At 39.4% G+C, this 21,851-nt stretch overlaps 1 protein-coding gene across 1 annotated transcript in view; it reads left to right on the plus strand.

Annotated features, from left to right (window-relative positions):
• Positions 1-21,851, plus strand: part of Dsg1 (desmoglein 1) — a 70,448-nt gene extending 48,597 nt beyond the window's left edge. The window contains exons 9-21 of the mRNA XM_052742748.1: positions 1,241-1,396; positions 3,218-3,362; positions 5,074-5,240; positions 6,559-6,693; positions 6,969-7,154; positions 10,746-11,005; positions 11,332-11,471; positions 13,579-13,950; positions 16,873-17,009; positions 17,340-17,412; positions 19,534-19,742; positions 20,775-21,664; positions 21,719-21,851. Coding sequence (XP_052598708.1) covers positions 1,241-1,396; positions 3,218-3,362; positions 5,074-5,240; positions 6,559-6,693; positions 6,969-7,154; positions 10,746-11,005; positions 11,332-11,471; positions 13,579-13,950; positions 16,873-17,009; positions 17,340-17,412; positions 19,534-19,742; positions 20,775-21,664; positions 21,719-21,851 — 3,003 coding nt within the window. The remainder of the gene's footprint in view (positions 1-1,240; positions 1,397-3,217; positions 3,363-5,073; positions 5,241-6,558; positions 6,694-6,968; positions 7,155-10,745; positions 11,006-11,331; positions 11,472-13,578; positions 13,951-16,872; positions 17,010-17,339; positions 17,413-19,533; positions 19,743-20,774; positions 21,665-21,718) is intronic.

A 21,851-nucleotide genomic window follows, 5' to 3' on the forward strand; every position in this document is an offset into this window, starting at 1 on the left:
GCATATGCTTTGTGCACACATTCTACTGAAAAGTTATGGCCTAACGGCACCTCCCTATTCAAATTACGAAACCCAAAATTCCTAAAGGGATAAACCAAGAAAGTTAGGTACTTGGGTAAACAGCTAAATATTGTCTCATCTCATTGGCAGAAATAATGCACATGAATATTTGTTTTGCTAGACTCCAAAAAGACCATGGTTTACAGATGGATTTACAGTTCAACATTTTCAGAGTGTGTGATCTCTCTGATTAGTAATCTATTAGAACTTAACTCCTATTTGTCTGTATTTATAAATATTCAAAGCATGCCTCATTCATAACCTCAAGTTCCTATCATTTTCCCTATTCTCCTTTCTTCACACACAAACTCAGGAAACTACTCTGTCCATACACACAGATTCACATATAGAGACATACACAGATACAAACACAACCATTCATACAGATAGATATGGCAACTGCCTTGTTAGATTTGCTTATATTCATACGTTTATTTGAATAAAAAAGCCAGACTTTAATCCTTTATTGAGATGGGCTCTTTACTTTCCCACTTTCAGAATTAAAAGTTTCAAATGACTTGTTACTACAAAAATCTATTTAAATATTTTTCTGTTCTTTGTAGTTTTTAAAGTTGTTTTTTTTTAGTTAAAGATCAACATTATGTGATAACTGCATTATAAAACTCTCTAAGAAAGCAAGGAATAACCTACTTTAGACAAAGAGCTAGCATAGAGTCTAAAAATAATACAAAAATAAAGCTATAAATGTTTTATGATTATGGCATCTATGCACGACATCTATGAAGACTTCATAGGGTGACATTTGATTCTTCATTGTTTGGTATACATAGAAATAGGGTTTGGCATGGTGGTGCACTCCTTTAATCCCAGCACTCAGGAGGCAGAGGCAGACAGATCTCTGTGAGTTCAAGGCCAACTTGGTTTGCAAAGTAACAGCCAGGGCTGTTACTCAGAGAAATCTTGTCTCAAAAAAACAAAAACAAAAATAAACAAACAAAACAAATAAGACCTAGAAATGGAATTATTTTATTACATTGTTATTTACCATTAAAAATACAACACTGATCATGTACTTACTACTCTATTTCCATGTTTTTGACACCTCCCAAATGATGTCACAGGCAACACATTCAACAATTCCCAAAGACAACAGTTGTCATATGTCACATTTAGAAGTGGACACAGCCCCTGTAACATCTTTACCTGTATCTTTCTGCAGATTCATTCTGACTGTGCCGCAAACCAGCAAGTGACTTACCGAATCTCTGGAGTAGGAATCGACCAGCCACCTTATGGAATCTTCATTATTAATCAGAAAACTGGCGAAATCAATATAACATCCATCGTTGATCGGGAAGTCACCCCCTTTTTCATCGTAAGTGGGCTTTGTTTCAATATCTGTATGCAGGTGTAAATTATTCTTAGAAAAATCTTAGACCATACCAGATTTGATTTCAAGAGTCCCCAAATCGGGATTTCTGAGATCTCCCTTAATTCACAGGTACCCTAATAGATGAGAAAAAAATTAATACAGAAACATTTCCCTCATATGTTTGCAAAAAAAAAAAAAAAAAAAAAAAGCTAGTTAACATCAGCTCCACAACAAACTAGAGTATTTGTTTGGAAGGGCAAATCTTTAGCTCTTACTCAATCTTAAAAAAGAAAATCAGTGGAAATCAACGCTTCCTTTTAGCTCCACTGCCAAGTGATGAGCCTGGAGCTGCTTGCTATTTGTTCCATATGAACATACTTCATCATAACTTTACACTGTTTGAGATCATCTGAGCTCTAAAGGAAACCTGAAAACTCACTCATCTTTAATCTCCCCCACATCTCTCTCTCTCTCCCTCTCCCCCCTCCTCTTCTCTCTCCCTCTCTCTCTCTCTCCCTCTCCCTCTCCCTCTCTCTCTCTCTCCCCGCCTCCTCTCCCCCCCCCCTCTCTCTCTCTCCCCCTCTCTCCCTGTGGAAGCTGTCACACAACTTACATAACCTCTCTCCCAATGCTCCACCTCATTTCTCTTTAAGCAGTTCACCCCCCCCCCCCCCACAACCATGCCACCTATCCCAATACCTCCCATTCATACACATAGCACTCTCTTTCTGGCTCAGATATATTCGTAGCTGAGTCTAAAAGCATGATCAGCTTTCTGCCTTCCTGGAGCTTTCCCCAGGACATGTCTGCCACCCTATTGTTCCTTGTCTCTCGAAGAGCATTATCCTATCACCGAATTTTTCCCTTTTATTCTCCTTAGCCGGTTACTGTCTCCATTTCCATCAATCATCATGGCTAACACTTCTTAATGAAAAACTAAAAGAAAATAAGCTGGGCAGTGGTGATGTGTACCTTTAGTCCCGAAGCAGGCAGATCTCTGTGAGTTAGAGGCCCGCCTAGTCTACAAAGCAAGTTCCAGGACAACCAGGACTACACAGAGAAACACTGTCTCAAAATAATGGTATAAAAACAATCTTTCCAATGACCTTGTAGTCTCTTCTATTAAAGTCCCATCAAAGGTCTGAGGATGTATCCCAGTGATCATCATTTGCTTATTGTGTGTTCAATTCCCAGGCCTGAAAAAAAATAATATTCCAAACTAAGTCCATATATCCTTCAGTCCTTGCTGTTTTCCTTCACACTGCTCATCTCCATCCCTAGAACTACTCTAATTACTTAGCCTCCAAGTCCAAATCTTTACTCTTGACTTCTTCCCTCCAGTGCCTCTCTACAAATTCAGCAAATCAGCAAACCAGTCCACCTTAAGGCACAGTGCATTGTTACACAGAGCAGATGACCTTTGTGAAATAATACACTTTACACGTCTTCACAAGGGAAGAAGTAATAATGAAATAAACAGCCACATAACGCCCCCAACTCTTAAGAATGACACATTGATTTTAAAGTGTTCCTCTGACTCTCTGACTACATTCTCCAAGGCCCTTCCTCTGGTACTTTTTCTTGATTTTAAGCATAGAATCTGTAACATTTCCTTTATCTAATGTATCAAGTTACCTTTTTAAGTAGCATTTTGTGCTCTTGTTTGCCTTTTCTTACTGGTTATATGTGTTGCATGTGTCTATATTTCAGTGGGAAATAATAATATGGTGTTCCTTAATCCTGTGTGGTACCAGGGCAATATCTCCATTCTGTAAGAACTTACAAATGCATACCTCACCACAGATCCTTCTCCTTCATGTCTAGATCTATTGCCGAGCATTGAATGCACAAGGTCAAGATTTGGAGAACCCACTGGAGCTAAAAGTTAAAATTTTGGATATAAATGACAACGCTCCTGTGTTTTCCATGACTACATTCGTAGGACAAATAGAAGAAAATTCTAATGCAAGTGAGTCACCTATACTACTAAAGAAATTTTGTGCTGATGACTAAATTACTGTTGCTAGGCAACTGGGCTGAGCTGGGTCAAGGTAAACATCAACTGGGAGAGAAACTGTAGCAAGCATTCAGAACCAACAACTCAGTAATTCCGAAGCAAAAAGTGGGATTCACACTCATGCCTCATGGCCTAGCTCCTAGGAGAGTCGTGCAATAAATCCCAACAGGATCTGCACAGTAGTGGCAGGCTCAGAGGGATGAGAATTTATTCTCTGCCTGAGTGTGTTGAAAAGGACTCCACTCACATGTAATGCAGTTTTCTTATCTTCTGGCTTTGGCTCCAGGAACCCTAAACATAAAGAGATCTGGGGAGCTCACATCCTTTTACAAATGAAGTCTTGTTTGCATATAACTCGCATACATCCCTCCATAGATTTTAAATTATTTCTAGATGACCACAATGCCTAATGCAATTTAAGTGTCATATAAATATTTATTATCCCATGTTTCTTAGATAACAGTAACTAATGATGTGAAGGGGCCTTTATAGACTCAGCCAAGTTCTTTGAATTTTTCCCACTCCTTATGGGCTGAACTGTGGGCATGGAACCCACAGCTGCAGAGGGCCCACTTCAGTTCTGTTTGCTCTTTGTTCACGTTACTGGGTTTTCACATTGGAAGTGTGTTATAAATGTGATTGCATGGGGCTCACTGTGAATATTTGAAGCATATCTCTCAAATGGTGAGCTGGTGCTAAGTAGGTAGCACTAAGGAATCTATTCCCCTCTAGCATTTCTCTGCAAGGGCTCTGACAATCTCAAAGCAGAGTTGCTAGCCTGTGACTTCCTGAACCTACAAATTTAATTACCAAAGACTCAGTCGCCTAAGTGGGACTAGATATTAGCCATTTGTACACCACTGAAAATTATTCAGGAGGTATAGATCTAAGAGGGAGAGGTGAGATGGGGAAAGAGAAAGAGAAGAGAAGAGAAGAGATGGGATGCCCTGGCACACTAGCAAATTATTTTGGAAACAATTTAAAGAGTAGAGCAGAATTCCAGTAGATGAATGTATGTTTTCATGCCCACTAGTATCATTCATCAAACTACTTATTAGATTAAGAAAGAAGATAAGGACAGGGCAGTGTATGTGATTAAACAAGCATTTCCCATAAGCTCCTAGCTACACAGGACCTACACAAGAGTCAATTCCAATCTAAACAACAATGTCACTTTTTAAATGCCCAAAATGGACAATAATGTTCATTAAAAGTACATTATTTGGTAGACACTCTGTTAATATTCTCTTTGCTATTGAATTCTCACATGAGTGTGGTGTTATTACAATTCTCATTTGTAACTGTGGGAAGTAAAAACAAGACCACATAGTAAAAATAAGGTCATATAGCACAGTTGGGAAAACACTGAATTTTAATGCTATTTTATTTCACCATAAGCATCTTGTTTAAAAGAAATTGTATCAGAATAAGAAACAGAGAGTTGGAATAAAAGACTGCCTTTTCCCTTCAGCAGTGTCTAGGCTCCTATTCAAATATGGTCTTTTTATCAGGGTAAAGGTAAAGAAAGGAGTTAATATATTGATTGGTATGCTGATGTTGTACAAAGTGAAGAAAGTTGAACACACACTGCTTAAACATAGATAACATATTGGATTGTAATAATGTTCATTGTCTAATCGTGGCAATTGCCCTCGATTCCTAGACACGTTGGTCATGGTACTCAACGCTACCGATGCAGATGAGCCGAATAACTTGAACTCGATCATCGCTTTCAAGATTGTAAGTCAGGAACCTTCGGACTCACCAATGTTCATCATCAACAGAAAGAATGGAGAAATCCGAACAATGAATAATTTCCTAGACCGAGAGGTAATTCTTCATCTTTAAAAGGTTTTCATTCGAAAGGATATGGTTCTAAAAGTAAGGATACTTAAGAGAAAGGAAAACTAAAAGAATATGTTCAAATTTTGCATATTTTTATGATATTTATTTATGGGGGAGCTTGTCGTCATGTGCATGCTATGATACGCTTGTGAAGGTCAGAGGACAACTTCTGAAAGTTGGTTCTCTCCTTCCGTCTTAGGAGGTGTCTCTCAAGTTGTCAGGCTTTGTGGTAACTACATTTACCTGCTGAGCCATCTCACTAGCCTTATTTTTACATCAACACTTTAATTTAAATGTTTTTATGCACAAGATATTTTGATTATGTTCTTTTCTCTCCTCTAACTCCTCCTAGATTCCCCTCCTCCCTACCCACCCAATTTCATTCTCTCTCTCTCTCTCTCTCTCTCTCTCTCTCTCTCTCTCTCTCTCTCTCTCTCTCTATGTCTCTCTCTCTCTCTCTCTCTCTCTCTCTCTCAAACAACCATCAAAACAAATAAACAAAAATATAAGATAAAATATTAAAATAAAAAATTCACATGCACACACAAAAATAGGAGTCTGTTTGGTGTTCACCAACCACTCCTGGACATAGGCCCTGCCCTGGTGTGTAGTTAATATGTCTAGTGGCATTCCACTGGAGAAAACTGCTCCCTCTTTCCCAGTGGATATCAGTTGCAAGTAGCTTCTTGGTTAGGTTTGTGTCCACTTCACCTCAGTGCTGAGATTTTTGGAATTTTTGTGGCCCCCCACAATCACAGGGGATTCTGGGACCATGAAGAGATGTACTGAAGTTATACCCATAAATTGGAATTATTATGTTTGTGCACAAGTCTAAGGAAGGTTCCATAATTTTCACTAACTTCTAAAAGTGGAGGCACCACTGAATAGAATCAAAAATAGAAACATCATTAGTGACTCCATTGCCCACCTCTTTATTTGCATTGGGTTCTCAGTGGATCTTTGCTCATGCTATGTATCTTTGACGAAGCATGTCTCTCTCATCTTGAACATTCTGGCCTGCCTCATCCTTTAGAGACTTCTCCTCCCTCTGGACATACAATGAGTAAGAAATAAAGTCTTTAACAAAACTGTTGCTTTTTTGAGATTATGCTAGGGAAGCATCACTGGAAATGGACGTGACAAATTCCATACTGAGTGATGTGAGATCTGCGGATTTTCACCTCTGTTACCTTGTCTTCTATCATGGATTTGTGTAAATGTTAAGCCAGTGTTTTAAAAGACCTCTGCATAAGACCAATTGTCTATGCCTAGTGTGCCATAGCCTGTAATGTGTCTTTTTCAGCAATATAGCCAGTATTCTCTTGTCGTGAGAGGCTCAGACCGTGATGGTGGAGCAGACGGCATGTCTGCAGAATGCGAGTGCAACATCAGAATCCTGGACGTCAATGACAACATCCCATACTTGGAGCAGTCATCTGTAAGCGTTTGTTCAATTACATTTATTACCTTCCAATTCTTATAGGAACCCATTCAGTTTTCAGGTGTACTTGCTGCATTTGCTGTTTACAACACCAATGTAGACACACACTTTCTCTTAAATTACTTCCTACAGTAGGAAGTGGATTTGAACAATAAAGTATGCAATTGTAAGTGAGGATGTTGTGTCTGAACAGTTAACTGTAAACAAGCAGTGGACAGCCTGGTACAGGTGCTCTGCCCCACTTTGCTCTGATATTTTGCCTCTTGTTTCAGTATGACATCAGCATTCAAGAAAATGAACTGCACTCACAGCTAATGCAGATCAGAGTCATTGATCTGGATGAGGAGTTCTCAGACAACTGGAAGGCAGTCATTTTTTTCATCTCTGGAAATGAAGGAAATTGGTTTGAAATAGAAATGAACGAAAGAACAAATGTAGGAATTCTAAAGGTTGTCAAGGTATGGCATAATTATCCTAAGTAATTTGTTTTGCTGGTCTTTTCTTTTTCAAAACATCAAAGTTACATTGGTATTAACATTATATGAATGAGTCTATGAAATAATAAAAATTACAATGCTTTAAAATTATATAAAATACAAAAGTCTTTAATATGAATATATATATACTTATATTGCTTCAGGAAAATAAGTATTAAAAATTTAATCCCAGCACTCGGGAGGCAGAGACAGGCGGATCTCTGTGAGTTCGAGGCCAGCCTGGGCTACCAAGCGAGTCCCAGGAAAGGCGCAAAGCTACACAGAGAAACCCTGTCTCGAAAAACCAAAAAAAAAAAAAAAAAAAAAAATTTGAAACTCTTTTTATCAATACAGTCCTCCAAAGATTGCATGAGGGGAAAGCATTTCTAAATAAGAGGGCTTTGAACAACAAAGTATGATTAAAGTATAATCTCTAAAGTTAAGGTTTTGTTTGTATTTATTTAAAGATTTATTTTTATCATTTTTAATTACGTGTATGTGTGCCTATATCTGTGTGAGGCATGTACACATGAGCATAATGCCCTCAGAAGCCAGAGGCATCACATCTTCTTGAGCTGAAGTTATGTGCAATTGTGAGCTGCCCAGTGTTGGTCCTAGGAACTGAACCCTGGCCATCTGCAAGAGCAGTATGTGCTCTTAACCAGTCTGCCATCTCGCCAGCCCAAAGTCAATAATTAAGCATTTTTGTTGTTGTTGTTTTTATTTTTCGAGACAGGGTTTCTCTGTGTAACAGCCCTGGCTGTCCTGGAACTTGATTTTTAGACCAGGCTGGCCTCGAACTCACAGAGATTCACCTGCCTCTGCCTTCCAAGTGCCGAGATTAAAGGCATGTGTCACCGCCACCCAATAATTAAACAATATTTTAAAAAGCAGATTTAACATGAACTTTAAGAATCTGCCCATGCCCATACCATGGTTTGAGTTGTTGCTTAATGGCACCAGGCAACATTTCTGTGCTGACTGTCTTGCTAGTGTGAAATCTGTCACGATGTAATATTTTCCTTGCACTAGGATAGTCTGTTTATTAGGGTTATTGAAGCAGAGGTCACAAGTAAGTAACTAACCATTCTCAGGACAACCTCAGTCTCTTGCTTTGCTTATATCTCCTTAGTAACTTCTTAGAATTGCATGCTGGCCGCATACAATGCTACAAGGCAGCTAAATTAGGCTGGGCTGTCCGCCTTGCTTCAGCCATTCCAATAGGCGGCCTGTGAGGGTGGGGGTGGGGCGTGGTTGAATAAACTGCCCAAATGGTACCTTCTTACTTCTTTGGAGAATACTCAATTCCAAGTTGTGACTTCTGGCCCAACACCCCTCCCCTCCAATTCTCTCCAGCCCAGCAATGGTCTAGAAGCAGAAGAATCTTGGTACCTTTTAAAATTTATTATGTGGTTTTCTTTTTCGGTTTTTTGAGACAGGGTCTCTCATATTCTGTAGCTCTGGCTGTCTTAGAACTCACTATGTAGACCAGGCTGCCTGAACTCACAAAGATCCACCTGCTTCTGCCTCCTGAGTGCTGGGATTAAAGGTGTGCACCATCACACCAAGCATTATTTATTTTCTTAAAGAAACAAATAAACAATTGTTTTTGGAAAATAGAATTTATGGATAGAATGTTGCTTATTATTTGTACATAAATAAAACCATTTCTAAAGTAAAAAAAAAATCTGCCCATGCCAACACTGAGTCTTTAACATTATGCTTTAAGAATATTCATCATATAAATTAGAAGTTATTATTTTTCCAGGATAATTAAATTAAATCATTGTAATTTTCCAGCATGCTTTTATGGAAATAAACTGTGACAATTGTAGAATTACAGAACCTTCATCCTCCCATCTCACTGTGTCTGTTGGCCAAGGCTTATTTTATTTCTCCTCTGAGTCAACTGTCCACCATATTTACATGCAGTGAAATGTCCTCTGAGATATAAAGTGAAAACCTGACTCCTGAGAAGGTGATAGTAATGTTTTCACCCTGTAGTACAAGACTCTAGGACAAATGTCTGAAGTCTTCAATAATTCTTCATGATTGTATGTGATGCACACAATATGAATCACTCGTGGTACAATCAATCTCTCTTTATCTTCTTCTTTCTTTCATCCTGCCTGCAGGAGCCACTCCATTCCCTGGGGATTCTGCCTCTTAGTGTAGACCCAGGATTCCCCTAGCTCTGTCACTCTGGTCTCTCTAGACTTACCCTTAGTCCTGCTGGAGCCTGCTGTTCAGAAAAACCCTATGAAGCCAATTTCCAACGGACTCAGTCTCTTCCTTCAGGGAGTGTGGGCTTATGCCTCCCATGTCCCTTAAAATTTCATTCACTGGGACTATTGCTTCCATTTGCTTAAAACCATTTCCAGATGTTTCTGTCCTCTCTTCCAGCACCCCTTGCAGATTAGGTTATGTCAAATCCATATTGTAGACAAAAAGATGGAGGCTCAGACAGCAGGCACCTTACCCTAAATTCATTGCTAATAAATGGCACCAACACTTAAATCTAGGTTTCCTTATCTGTTAAGTTAATTATTTTTCTGAGATATTATCTAGAACTGGATGCAAAGGAAATTAATTTCTAATCTATTTCCCTACAATTTTATATTACTCTAAAAATTATTCATCTTATTTCTTCTTAATACCTCTACCTAAAAACTAGGATAGTTCCCCCAAATATGATAGCATACATTAAACCCTTTATTATAATTAAAGAGAAGTAACATGAGTATGGTGTGTATACATATGCATATATATTTATGCTATACACACATATATGCTATAATTGGTATTTTAAGTTGCAAGTAAAACTAATTCTTTCCTATGGAATTTTAGATGAACAGGAGAGCTCATTGTATGAATATTTTCATTTAAAATACTCATAAACATTAGAAAATATATTTGGTACATGGGGAATACATCAGCTATTTGGCAAATTTTATGAATTGTGGGTTTGGATATCAACTTTCATAAGAAAACTTACTGCTTGATTATTTTATAGCATGGAATAATTTTTTAGAACATATTGAAGAAAAAAGATTCATTCATATATATACATTTATACACATACATATATGTATGTATATATACATTGACATTCAAAAAGTCACACTAAAGTGAATTTTTAATAATAGTTTTTCAGGGATAAAACTAGTTAAATGATCTGTGATATATTTGACTTACATTTTGTTATAAAAAGAGCTACTTTCTCATAAACATGATAACATAAATTGTCTCGGCACTGAAAATATATGAAGTGGAACATATGTTGAATTTAAGTATTTGCTTTGGTGAGAAATTAGGATTCATGTCCTACGCTTTCAATCTTTTCAAGAAAAGGTCCAGAGCAACTCAATCTTTTTCCCTTACTTATATTTGCATGTGTACATCTTGAACTAAATACCCAACAGGTAAGACTAGACTAGGTAAATCTAGTGGATTTATGTTCAATTTTATAACTGAAACAAGAACGTAATAAATTACTTTGACTAGTCTCAAAGGATTTCTCTGTTCTCTGAAATGTTTTCTTACAGTAAAACTAATTCTTTCTGTGTTTTCTAGCCCCTAGATTATGAAGCCATGAAGAATCTGCAACTTAGTATTGGTGTTCGAAATGTAGCTGAATTCCATCAGTCAATTATTTCTCAATATAGACTCACAGCAACTATGATCACTGTGACTGTGTTAAATGTAATTGAGGGCTCAGTGTTCCGGCCAGGTTCAAAGACATTTGTAGTAAACAGTAAAATGGGAGCAAATTACAAAGTGGGAGACTTTGTAGCTACCGACCTGGACACTGGTCTACAGTCAACAAATGTTAGGTAAGAATGGCGTTTTCCAACTAAAGTCATAATCTTAGGGGATCATGAGAAGGGAAGAAGAAATCTTAAGGGAGAGGGAAGGGAAGGTAATGGAGTGCATGTGACATGGAAGTAAGAACTATGGGAGGGTGGGAACCAGCAGAGGACGGCAGGAGGTCTGAGGTGGGCAAAGGGAAGAAGGATGCATGAGAACAAAGTGTGTGACACATACGTATGAAAAGATACAATAAATCCATTATTTTGTATACTAACTAGCCTTAAAAATAATGTTACAAAGTCTCTTTTTAAAAGATAGCTTTAGTTTCTATTGTATTCTTTGAATACAGATATGTAATGGGAAATAACCCGGCTGACCTCCTGGCTGTTGGCTCAAGAACAGGCATAATAACTTTAAGAAACAGAGTTACTATGGAACAATACCAAATGCTTAATGGGAGATATGAAGGAACAATACTATCAATAGATGGTAAGAAAACACTTTAATTTTGTTAATTTGGATAAGGGCTTGTCTATCTTGTTGACAAACTAGTGGAAACCCATGAACTGTGGACTGATAGCTATGGAGCCCCCATAGGGCTAGAATAGGCCCTCTGGATATGGGAGACAGTTGTTTAGTGTGAACTGTTTGGGGGGACACCCAGGCAAGGGGATCGGGATTCATCCCTGATGCATGGATGGGCTTTTTGGAGCCCAGTGCCAAGGATGTGACACCTTGCACAGCCTTGGTGCAGGGGGAGGGGCTTGGACCTCCCTCAGCTGAGTGTACCAAGCTCTGCTGACTCCCCGTGGGAGAACTTGATTTGGAAAATGTGGGGATTGAGGGGTGGGTTGGGGGGGAAAACTAGGGGGTGGGGAGAAGGAAGAGGGGGATCTGTGGTTGGTATGTAAAGTGAATAGAAAATTTCTTAATAAAAAAAGAAAAAAAAAGAATCTTTGCAACAAACTTCCACTAGAGTATGTCCTAAAGTCTTCACTGCAGAGGTTTAAACCCCATATTTAAAGAGTTGGAGTACTATAAACACTGGCCACACAGAATCTGAATAGACCTGTCTTTATGGGCACAGCCCTAAATCCCAGTCTGTTAACTTAACATCCTAACATTTTCTTTAATTACAAAATAAACATATTTCTATTCTTCCCCCCCCCCATGAAATCAATTTTACTTCCTTCCAGGGGAGACCAAATATTCTCAGATAATTTAAAAATTACTATCCTATTGTAAAGAAATCCCCCTTTCAATAAAAGTTGTCATGTTGAACACTGTATGCTCAAACTATGAGTAGCAAGGAGCTAAGACCGTGAAGAATGTAGTGAGACTGGGTGGCTGTCACGTCCCCTCATCTACTGATTATTGAATCTTATAGAAGCCATCGCACCCATCTATATCCCAGTTTTCTGCAAAATGGGTCAATAACAATATATGCTAATAATGATAAAAATAGCAAAGCATGTAACAATAGCATGAACATCACTGAATGAATGAGGATAGCCTTTGAGGTCAGATAAGCAGACTTAGAACTATGCCTGTTGCACATCTCCAGAGATTTCATTTCTTTTATTCAGAAAGTATTATTGAGTCTTAATTAAATAGGTGCCAGCCTTTGTGCCAGACTCTAGGGCTGTGTCTGTGAAAGTAAGGTTCATGGCTTTGCAATAGCACAAACCAAGCTCAACTCATTTCCTTATTCTTATCTGATAATCCCACTTCCAATAATCTTTGGGAATGTGCTAAATATAGAAGGCTGGTTGCACAGAGATGCTAACACAGCACTGACTTCACCAGGTACTATTGAAAAAATAGCCGCAGGTAACTGAGTAAGGAAAACTTAGTTTGCTACAAAATTGTATACCCATCAGGAACTATGTTAACCAAATGTGTACTTAAGCATGAAAGAGTGAGTACAATTTAAAGAAAAAGTACTCTCAAATCCCATTCAAGTAGAATGAACCATAAGATCATACCAATGTACCATAGATAAGTAGCATAAGCCTTATCCCTAAGGACAACTGATCATGAAGGAATCTACAAAGTTATCCTTGTGGTTAGCTTCTGGTTGTGACTCACATCTGTCTGTGTTTTTGCATTATTCAACTTAGATGTAATATCAAACTTGCAACACTATAAACTATCCAGAAGACCGTATTGCTGGTGATAATGATTAGGTTAGTTATAATGCAATCATTGACTGGCTTAAAAACCGAGTAGAAGAACTAAGGAGAGAGACTGATTGGTAAGAGTCTCCAGAACCCCCACAAAAAGCTGGGCATGTTGGTGGACACTTGTGATCTCAATGACAATGGGGAGGTGATGCCTGAGACTGAGTCTTTTGCTGGCCAGTCAGCCCAGCCTTTACTCTGGGAGTTTCAGGCCCCTGAGGATCCACAAGTGAGGTTGTCCCCCATCCACACACAATCACACATGCACGACAGTCACACAGACTGACTGGAAAGCTACTGAGTTGATGCGATTAAAGACAGGAACAAGCTGAGGTGGGAAAAGAAAGGGGTTCTGGATTTCTGACAATTCCTAGGCTGTGTACAGATGACTATTTCCATTGTGAACCTTGTTACAGATAGTCTCCAAAGGACCTGCACCGGAACAGTCATCATTGATCTTAGTGGCTCTGGCTGGGTGACAAGCACAGATCAAAATACAGAAGATGGAGGCAGTACAGGAGGTGGAGGCAGTACAGGAGGTGGAGGCAGCACAGGAGGTGGAGGCAGCACAGGAGGTGGAGGCAGCACAGGAGGTGGCACAAGTGGAAATACTTCCACTGAGCAAACTACAGGATCATGGGACAATGGTGGCAGTGGCGGAAATGGCGGCACTGGTGATGATACCTACGATAATGGTGACGGTAGCCGTCAAAGAGTCCCTGGAGACAACGTTCACTTTGGTCCTGCCGGGATCGGGCTGCTCATCATGGGGTTCTTAGTCCTAGGATGTAAGTACTTCAACACTTATTTTGACATGGGCCTCTCAAAAAAGATGGGAAAAGAAATAAGATTTTTCACTCCTTGATGGAATATATTTTACATCCTCTTACATTATGTAGTTATCCAGAAATGTTTGTGCCAGGTATTGAATTTACTGGGAGGAAAAAAACTGCATATAAAAAGCCAAGAGCATGAAAGGCATGGCATTGAAATAGATAACTCCCATGGTGAAGAAATAAAGGTTGTGCCTGACTGTGCTGTGGGATAATGCTCTTGTACACTGGTTTAATAAAATGCTGATTGGCCGGTAGCCAGGCAGGAAGTATAGGCAGGGCAAGCAGACTAAGAGAATTCTGGGAAGAGAAAGGGCCCAGGAGTCCCGAGCCAGACACAGAGGAAGCAAGATGACAAGGCAGAACTGAGAAAAGGTACTAAGCCACATGACTAAACATAGATAAGAATTATGAGTTAATTTAAGTGTTAGAGCTAGTCAGTAATAAGCCTGAGCTAATGGCCAAGCAGTTATAAGTAATATTAAGCCTCTGAGTGATAATATTATGCCAGGCTGGACCCGAGAAACCTTCTGCCTACAACTGTGTAGTAAAGAATCAGTCTAGGAAGTCAGGCTGAATCCTGCGGGATCTCAGGCAATGCAGGGTTGCAAAATTTAATGAAAAGAACCAAACAGGACAAGTGCTCAACTTAACAATATATATCTTCTAAGGATTACCTAAGCATTCCGAGTTTTGCTATTCTTGCAAAATAATTACCACTGCTTCCCTCACAACACCACTAGTTGATGGAAAGCTGCTACAGGAGCCTTAGTCATGGACAGAAATACAAACATAGAGTCTAATGGATGTTTCAGGTGAACTTTAACATTGCCCTGGATTATGATGGAAACGAGTGGAAATGGGGTAGTATCTTGAAGCTTACATAATGTCATTAAGTTAACACAAATGTTGACATTTGCAACTATGTATGGCCGCACACATCTGCCATCCAGGGAGTTAGGAGGTTGAGGCAGGAGGATCATTAGTTTGAAACAAACCTGAGATATATGCAGCAAAACTCCAAATAAACAAATACGAAAACCGAAAATTGCCCTTTTCAAGTGTAGAATCATAAAATCCTGGTAGTAAAATATGTCTCACATATTTAATTAATTATTCACAAAATGTACAATGAGATAACTCATATACAAAATTTTTAAATATTTTTTCTGCCTTCATTTCTCTCATTTCAAAAAAAAATATACATATTTTTACTTTAGGTATATGAGTGTTTTGCCTACATGTATGAAAACTTTATTAACCATGTGGGCCTGGTGCCTGCAGAGGCCATAAAGGGTGCCAGGAATCCCTTGGAACTAAAACTATAGGTGGTTGTGAGGCACCATGTGTGCCTGGTAACAGAACCTGGGTCCTCTGCAAGAGCTCTTAGCCACTGAGCCCCCTCCCCAAATACTCTTCTTTTCTCTTAATGAGTAAAAGCTACAAACAGATACTGCTTCACTAGGTTTTCTCTGACTTTAACTCACCTTCGGAAACATTTCATTGACATAGATCCATTTAAACCACAGAGAAATTTGGTCACACTAAAGAGAACTTTAGTTCAAAGTGCTCAAAGTTGAGCACTTTCTCTAGAATTTGAAATACATTTCAAAAAATGAACATTCTGGGTTAAGTAACAGAAATTCATCCCTACTGGCTCATAGTAAATAGAAGTAAGGACCAGGAAAAGTTCCATGAGAAAGATAATGAATTGAAAAATACACTTTAGCCGGGTGGTGGCGGAGCACACCTTTAATCCCAGCACTCGGGAGGCAGAGGCAGGCAGATCTCTGTGAGTTCAAGGCCAGTCTGGGCTACAGAGTGACATCCAGGAAAGGCGCAAAGATATACAGAGAAACCCTGTCTCGAAAAACCAAAAAAAAAAAGAAAAGAAAAACACATTGTTTCATCAAAATGAACCAAATAAAGAAAGATGTGAGCATGAGGACTGGAATGAGAACTCCGCATGAGCACAGATCATCTTCTGCAATTTGTAGTCAACTCTTCGTTCTATTAAAAGCAAACTAATACCTAAGAGCTGATGGGGACCACTCCAAGTAATAGCTAACTTTCAGTTTCAGTTTCCTTAATACCAGTGTCCAATATCAGACAGTATGGCTCATAAAGGCTTTCAATGTTATACAAAAGCCTTTGGGTTAATAACTCTTCTCTCAGCTTTACAGATTTCCAAAAAGAGCAAAACTCATCCAATTCTTTGCCTTCTCTCTTTTTCCTATCCTCCATCCACTCCTCCCTCTGTCCTTCTCTGTTTCCTTCTACTATTTACACATCCTTTCTTTCTATCCACTCTTTCAAAATGATCCAGCAAGATCCTCTGACCATAGTAAACATGTGAGTGAAAGCCTCAAACAGAATAGGAAGAAAAGACATTGCTAAAGGGATAGTCTCTATTTATGTGAGAAATGTTTAAAGAAAAGATGTCTCTGTGGGGAAAAACAATAACCTTCACGAAGACAATTAAGTAATTAAACAAGATTTCCCCTTAAAATAGAGAAAGAAAAATGTATGAGAATGGAAAAGTAAGTAGAGGCTTGAGAGATCAAAAGTGATGCCTGAATTAACTTCCTTTAGTCTCTGTTGTCCTCTGAGTAATGCTAGGGAAAAGAATCAACACTTTAATCATAGGATTTTATCTGTAATTTTAATACTATGAGACAAATTAAAATTCACTACAGTCTGGTGGTTCCAAGATCATGCTTATTTGGGTGTCTGACTATTATTAATTTGTTGTCCTGGCATTTAAAATAGTAATTTTAAATTCAGACAGCTCAGGAGTTCTCATCTAACGATTGAAAATCAGATTGTTCTCTTTTAACACAGCCCACTACTAACCCCTTACCTCTCTCTCTTCCTCAGTGGTCCCATTCTTGTTGCTCTGCTGTGATTGTGGAGGTGCCCCTGGTGGTGGAGCTGGCTTTGAGCCTGTTCCAGAATGTTCTGATGGTGCAATTCACACATGGGCAGTAGAAGGCCCACAGCCTGAACCCCACGATGTAAGTGCTAATCTGTAAGAATGGGATTTGGGGACTCACAAAAACCCAGTCTCCAGACATGCCCTAAGATGGTGGAAATCATTCAGTCTACACTATTCTTGGTTCTTGGGTAGTGAATGAGGAAAGCAAGAGGAGCAGAAGGTACATCAAGACTCCGTAGAAGTCACCAGGGAAGGCTTAAACATGAGATTCAACTTTCAAGTAGAATTCAGAAGCTTCCTACATAGTATTCTTTTAGGAATTCTGTGATAATTTTAGAATAAGACTATATTCCAGCAGAGAAAGAAAAGCCTCGTTACTAATAGGAAAATGTTGTCTCTTGTCTTTTAGGGTATAACTACTATCTGTGTGCCACAAATGCCACCCGGTAATGCCAATATTATAGAGTGTATTGACAACTCAGGTAAGCAAAAGAGGATGACTCAGTTTTGTCTTCTTTTGTTTTTTTTACTTTACTTACTCATTTTTACAGAGAAAAATACATTCATTTTTGGCAGAAGTATAAACACTGACCTATAAAACATTTGTCAAAATTCTTAAATTGAAAGCAAATAGACAAAACACTTTTAAAACCTTCCAAAGCCCTCAACTATGGTTGTGCACAGATGGGGGAATTTCTCCTTGCATGGTATTAAGACTGGATATCAACAACTCATCTTGAACCAATGTCTGGAGTAATTCCCAAGGAGAAACCAGGAAGCTACTACTGTAATAAAAAGAACAAGTAAAATAACTTCTTCTGTCAATAGAAACGGTCTTACTACTTTATATTTTTAACAGTAAATGTTACTTATTTCTTTAGTTTTCTTTTAACCTTTTGAGCAATTATTACTTTTTAAGACTTAGTTATTTTTATTTTATGTGTATGAGTGTTTGCCTACTTGTATATCTGTGCACAATGTGTGTGCAATGCCCTCAGAGGCCAGAAGAGGACATTAGATTCTTTGGAGCTATAGTTAGTTGTGAGTTGCTATGTGGGTGCTAGGAACCAAACCCAGGTCCTCTGCAAGAGCAGCCAGTGTTTTTAACCAATGCGCCACCTCTCCAGCCCCTATATAATTACTTTTCTACTTTGAATGCTATAAAATGCATCAGACATAGGAATGTTTCTATTTTGTAGAATTTGATTCAATAGTCTGCATATCTCCTGTACAAGAGATCACTAGTCCCATTTCTCATCATGTGTTCATTTTTGTTAGTGTTGCCAATATCTCCTCATGCAGAAAATAGAAACTCACTGGATCACATCTGCCCCATTAGTCTGCTGTTAGTTACAGAGACCCATCAATTCATCAAAATCATCAATATTTATTTATGCTTTGGTTCTTTCATTAAGTCTATGAATTTTCACACAAGTCCTAAAGTAGCACGGAAGGCATCAAGATAATCGGAATATGAAAAGTACTTTTCCCTCAAACTCAAATTAAAATGCTGTGCCATGGGGCATGCATCCTATTGTTTCTTTCTTTCTTTCTTTCTTTCTCTTTTTTTTTGTATTTGTGAGGTTTTTTGGTTTTGGTTTTTGTTTTTTTTTTGCATTTTTTTTTTTGAGACAGGGCTTCTCTGTGTAGTTTTGGTGTCTATCCTGGATCTCGCTCTGTAGATAAGGCTGGCCTCGAACTCACAGAGATCTGCCTGGCTCTGCCTCCCAAGTGCTGGGATTAAAGGCATGCACCACCACCCTCCGGCTGTTTCTTTTTTTTTTATTGTTTCTTTCTTAAGAAATTTTTTATTCATTTTACATACCAACCACAGATCCCCTTCTCTTCCCTCCTCCCATCTCCTAGCCTTCCTCCCCCCAACCCACCCTCCATTCCCTCCTCTAACAAGGTAAGGCCTCCCATGGGGAGTCAGCAGAGCCTGGTCCATTCAGTTGAGGCAGGTCCAAGCCCCTCCCCCTGCACCAAGGCTGTGCAAGGTGTCCCACCATAGGTAGTGGGCTCCAAAAAGCCAGCTCAGCACACATCCTATTGTGAATCCCCCACTTCTGTCCACCTTTTATTTCACTCCCTCAAGCATGTGGCATGCTTCTTCCCACTTTTCACATCCAAGTGCTTATCCAAGACATTTCCAGAAACCTTTCTTCTCATTGTTAACTATGACCTCTTTTGGAAACCCAGTGGCCCTTACTCCTTCTACAGGATGCCATGTGCATCCAGGAATGCATTGTGGGTGTACTGGTACCATTATTATATTTAACTTTTAGAAATAGAGCTACTTAACTCAATTTAATGCAGTCTGAGATCAAACTATTCAGTCCACAAATTTTTACTGTTTCATTTCACTTCTATCAGTGCATCATATAGAAAAGATGTCAACAGAAGATAAAATTAGCAAACTTATTAGTATTGTTTTTATTAATAATAATTTTAAAATAATATAATTATCCATTTTTGTGCATCATCTTCTTCTCTTCCCTGCTCATAAATACAACCTTGAATAGAGAAACTATACATGAGAGTAAATTAGCTTTTAGCTTGCACTATACTAAAAAAATCAAATTTGATGTGTTCAATGCTTTTAGGAGTTTATACAAATGAGTATTGTGGCAGAGAAATGCAAGATCTGGGAGGAGGAGAAAGAACTACAGGATTTGAACTGATGGATGGAGTTAAAACATCAGCCGCACCTGAGATATGCCAAGAATATTCAGGAACGTTAAGAAGAAATTCAATGAGAGAATGTAGAGACGGAGGTCTCAATATGAATTTCATGGAAAGTTACTTCTGTCAGGTAAGGCTTTTAGCCACATGCTTTTCTCTCTATCCACCATATTCCAAGCTTTCACCGACTCCCCGGAGGGCCTCGACAGCAGTCTTATTTTCATGCCCAACAGCCCCTGCTTGACGCTGAATGTTTCTGAAGCTCTGACTGGACAGCATTTTACTCCTCCACTTAAATTCTGCCAATGGCTCTCTTTTGTCTCTAGTACGGAGTCCTAAATCACGGTTCAGGTGCCACCTTAGAGCTCCATCCACCCCTCAGCATCAGCTCACTTGCCTTATTCGCTGCCAACTGCTCGCCTCGAACCTCTGGTTATTCTGGTCCACTCTGGGATGCTGTGTGTTGTTGTTGTTTATGTTTCTCATCCCTCCTCTCTCACTCATTCCTACCCACCTTTCAAGATTCGGTTCAAATATCGCCACCTCACAGAAGCTTTAGCAGTGAACTCTCTCATCCAGAACAGGAGCCACATTTATTCCACACTTTGTTGTGTTTTCTTTTTAACACAGTTTATAAAATTTATCGTTGCTAAAAATTTGTTAGTTCGTGTGTCTACTATTTTTAATTCCAACCCATGAATTATTTACATGATATTGCCAAGTAAAACCTGAATCCAGAATCAAATTGTTCTGTTTTACAAAAAAAAAAATCAAAACTAGTATCCAGAATCACCGCATCACCTTGCCTAAGTGAGAGAAAATGTAATCTTTCATGAACCTGTCAACTGTAAATACCCCTTTGGACCAAACACGGTTCCTCCCACTAACTTTTTTGTGCCCTCCTTCTAAATAGACATGTGTGAATTTTTGTATGTGATTTTTATGTTCAAAGTGCACTATTTTAAGCAAGTTCATCTAAAGAAAATTTTAAAGATCAAAATGTACTGGAATTATAGCTAAAATAACTTTGAACTGAATTCTTTCAAGCACCTATGAAATCGTGTTTAAAGTAATTCTAGTGAATATTAGAATTTAGATACATTCAGCTCTAAAAAACGTTGTTACTGTTTGTTTTATTTTTCTCTTTCCTGTACAAATTCAGAAAGCTTATGCTTATGCGGATGAAGATGAAGGACGCCCATCCAACGACTGTTTGCTCATCTATGACATTGAAGGTGTAGGTTCCCCTGCAGGCTCCGTGGGCTGTTGCAGCTTCATTGGAGAAGATTTAGATGAGAGCTTCCTGGATACCTTGGGGCCCAAGTTTAAGAAGTTGGCCGACATCAGCCTGGGAAAAGATATAGACTCATATCAAGGTCCCGAGCCTTCTTGGCCTCCTCAGAGCACTGAACCAGTGTGCCCCCAGCAAACAGAGCCCCTTACTAGTGGACACCCACCCATCTCCCCACATTTTGGCACTACCACAGTAATTTCTGAGAACACCTACCCCTCTGGCCCTGGTGTACAGCATCCTATGCAGATTCCTGACCCTCTAGGCTATGGTAATGTCACTGTGATGGAGTCATATGCCACCTCTGGCACTCTGAAGCCCTCTGTCCACTTTCATGATAACAGACAGGCTTCAAATGTGGTGGTGACAGAGAGGGTGGTGGGCCCCATCTCTGGTGCTGATTTGCATGGGATGTTAGAGATACCCGACTTAAGAGAGGGATCAAATGTCATAGTGACAGAAAGGGTAATAGCCCCAGGCTCAAGTCTACCCACCTCTCTGACCATTCCCAACCCTAGAGAGTCTTCAAATGTGGTTGTGACAGAAAGAGTGATCCAACCAACTTCCACCATGATGGGCAACCTGAGCATGTCCCCTGAGTTATCAAATGCCCACAACGTGATTGTGACAGAGAGGGTGGTTTCTGGTGGCGGTGTAAGTGGAATTAGTGGCACCGCTGGGATAGGTGGCGGCATTGGAGGTATAGGCAGCAGCGGCCTGGTGAGCACAACCATGGGTGCTAGTGGCGGGGGTCTGAGTGGGTCTGGCGGTGGCACTGGGCTGAGCGGCTTTAGTGGAGGTGGGGGCCTGAGCAGCATGGGTGGGACAGCCACTATCGGCCACATGAGGAGTTCTGACCATCACTTTAGCCAGACAGTTGGATCTGCCTCCCCTAGCATGGCTCGAAGTCGAATAACGAAGTATAGTACGGTACAGTATACCAAGTAG

Source organism: Peromyscus californicus, unplaced genomic scaffold (genome assembly GCF_007827085.1).
Source record: "Peromyscus californicus insignis strain IS unplaced genomic scaffold, ASM782708v3 Scaffold_17__1_contigs__length_78620276, whole genome shotgun sequence".
In the NCBI taxonomy this organism is placed as follows: Eukaryota; Metazoa; Chordata; class Mammalia; order Rodentia; family Cricetidae; genus Peromyscus; species Peromyscus californicus.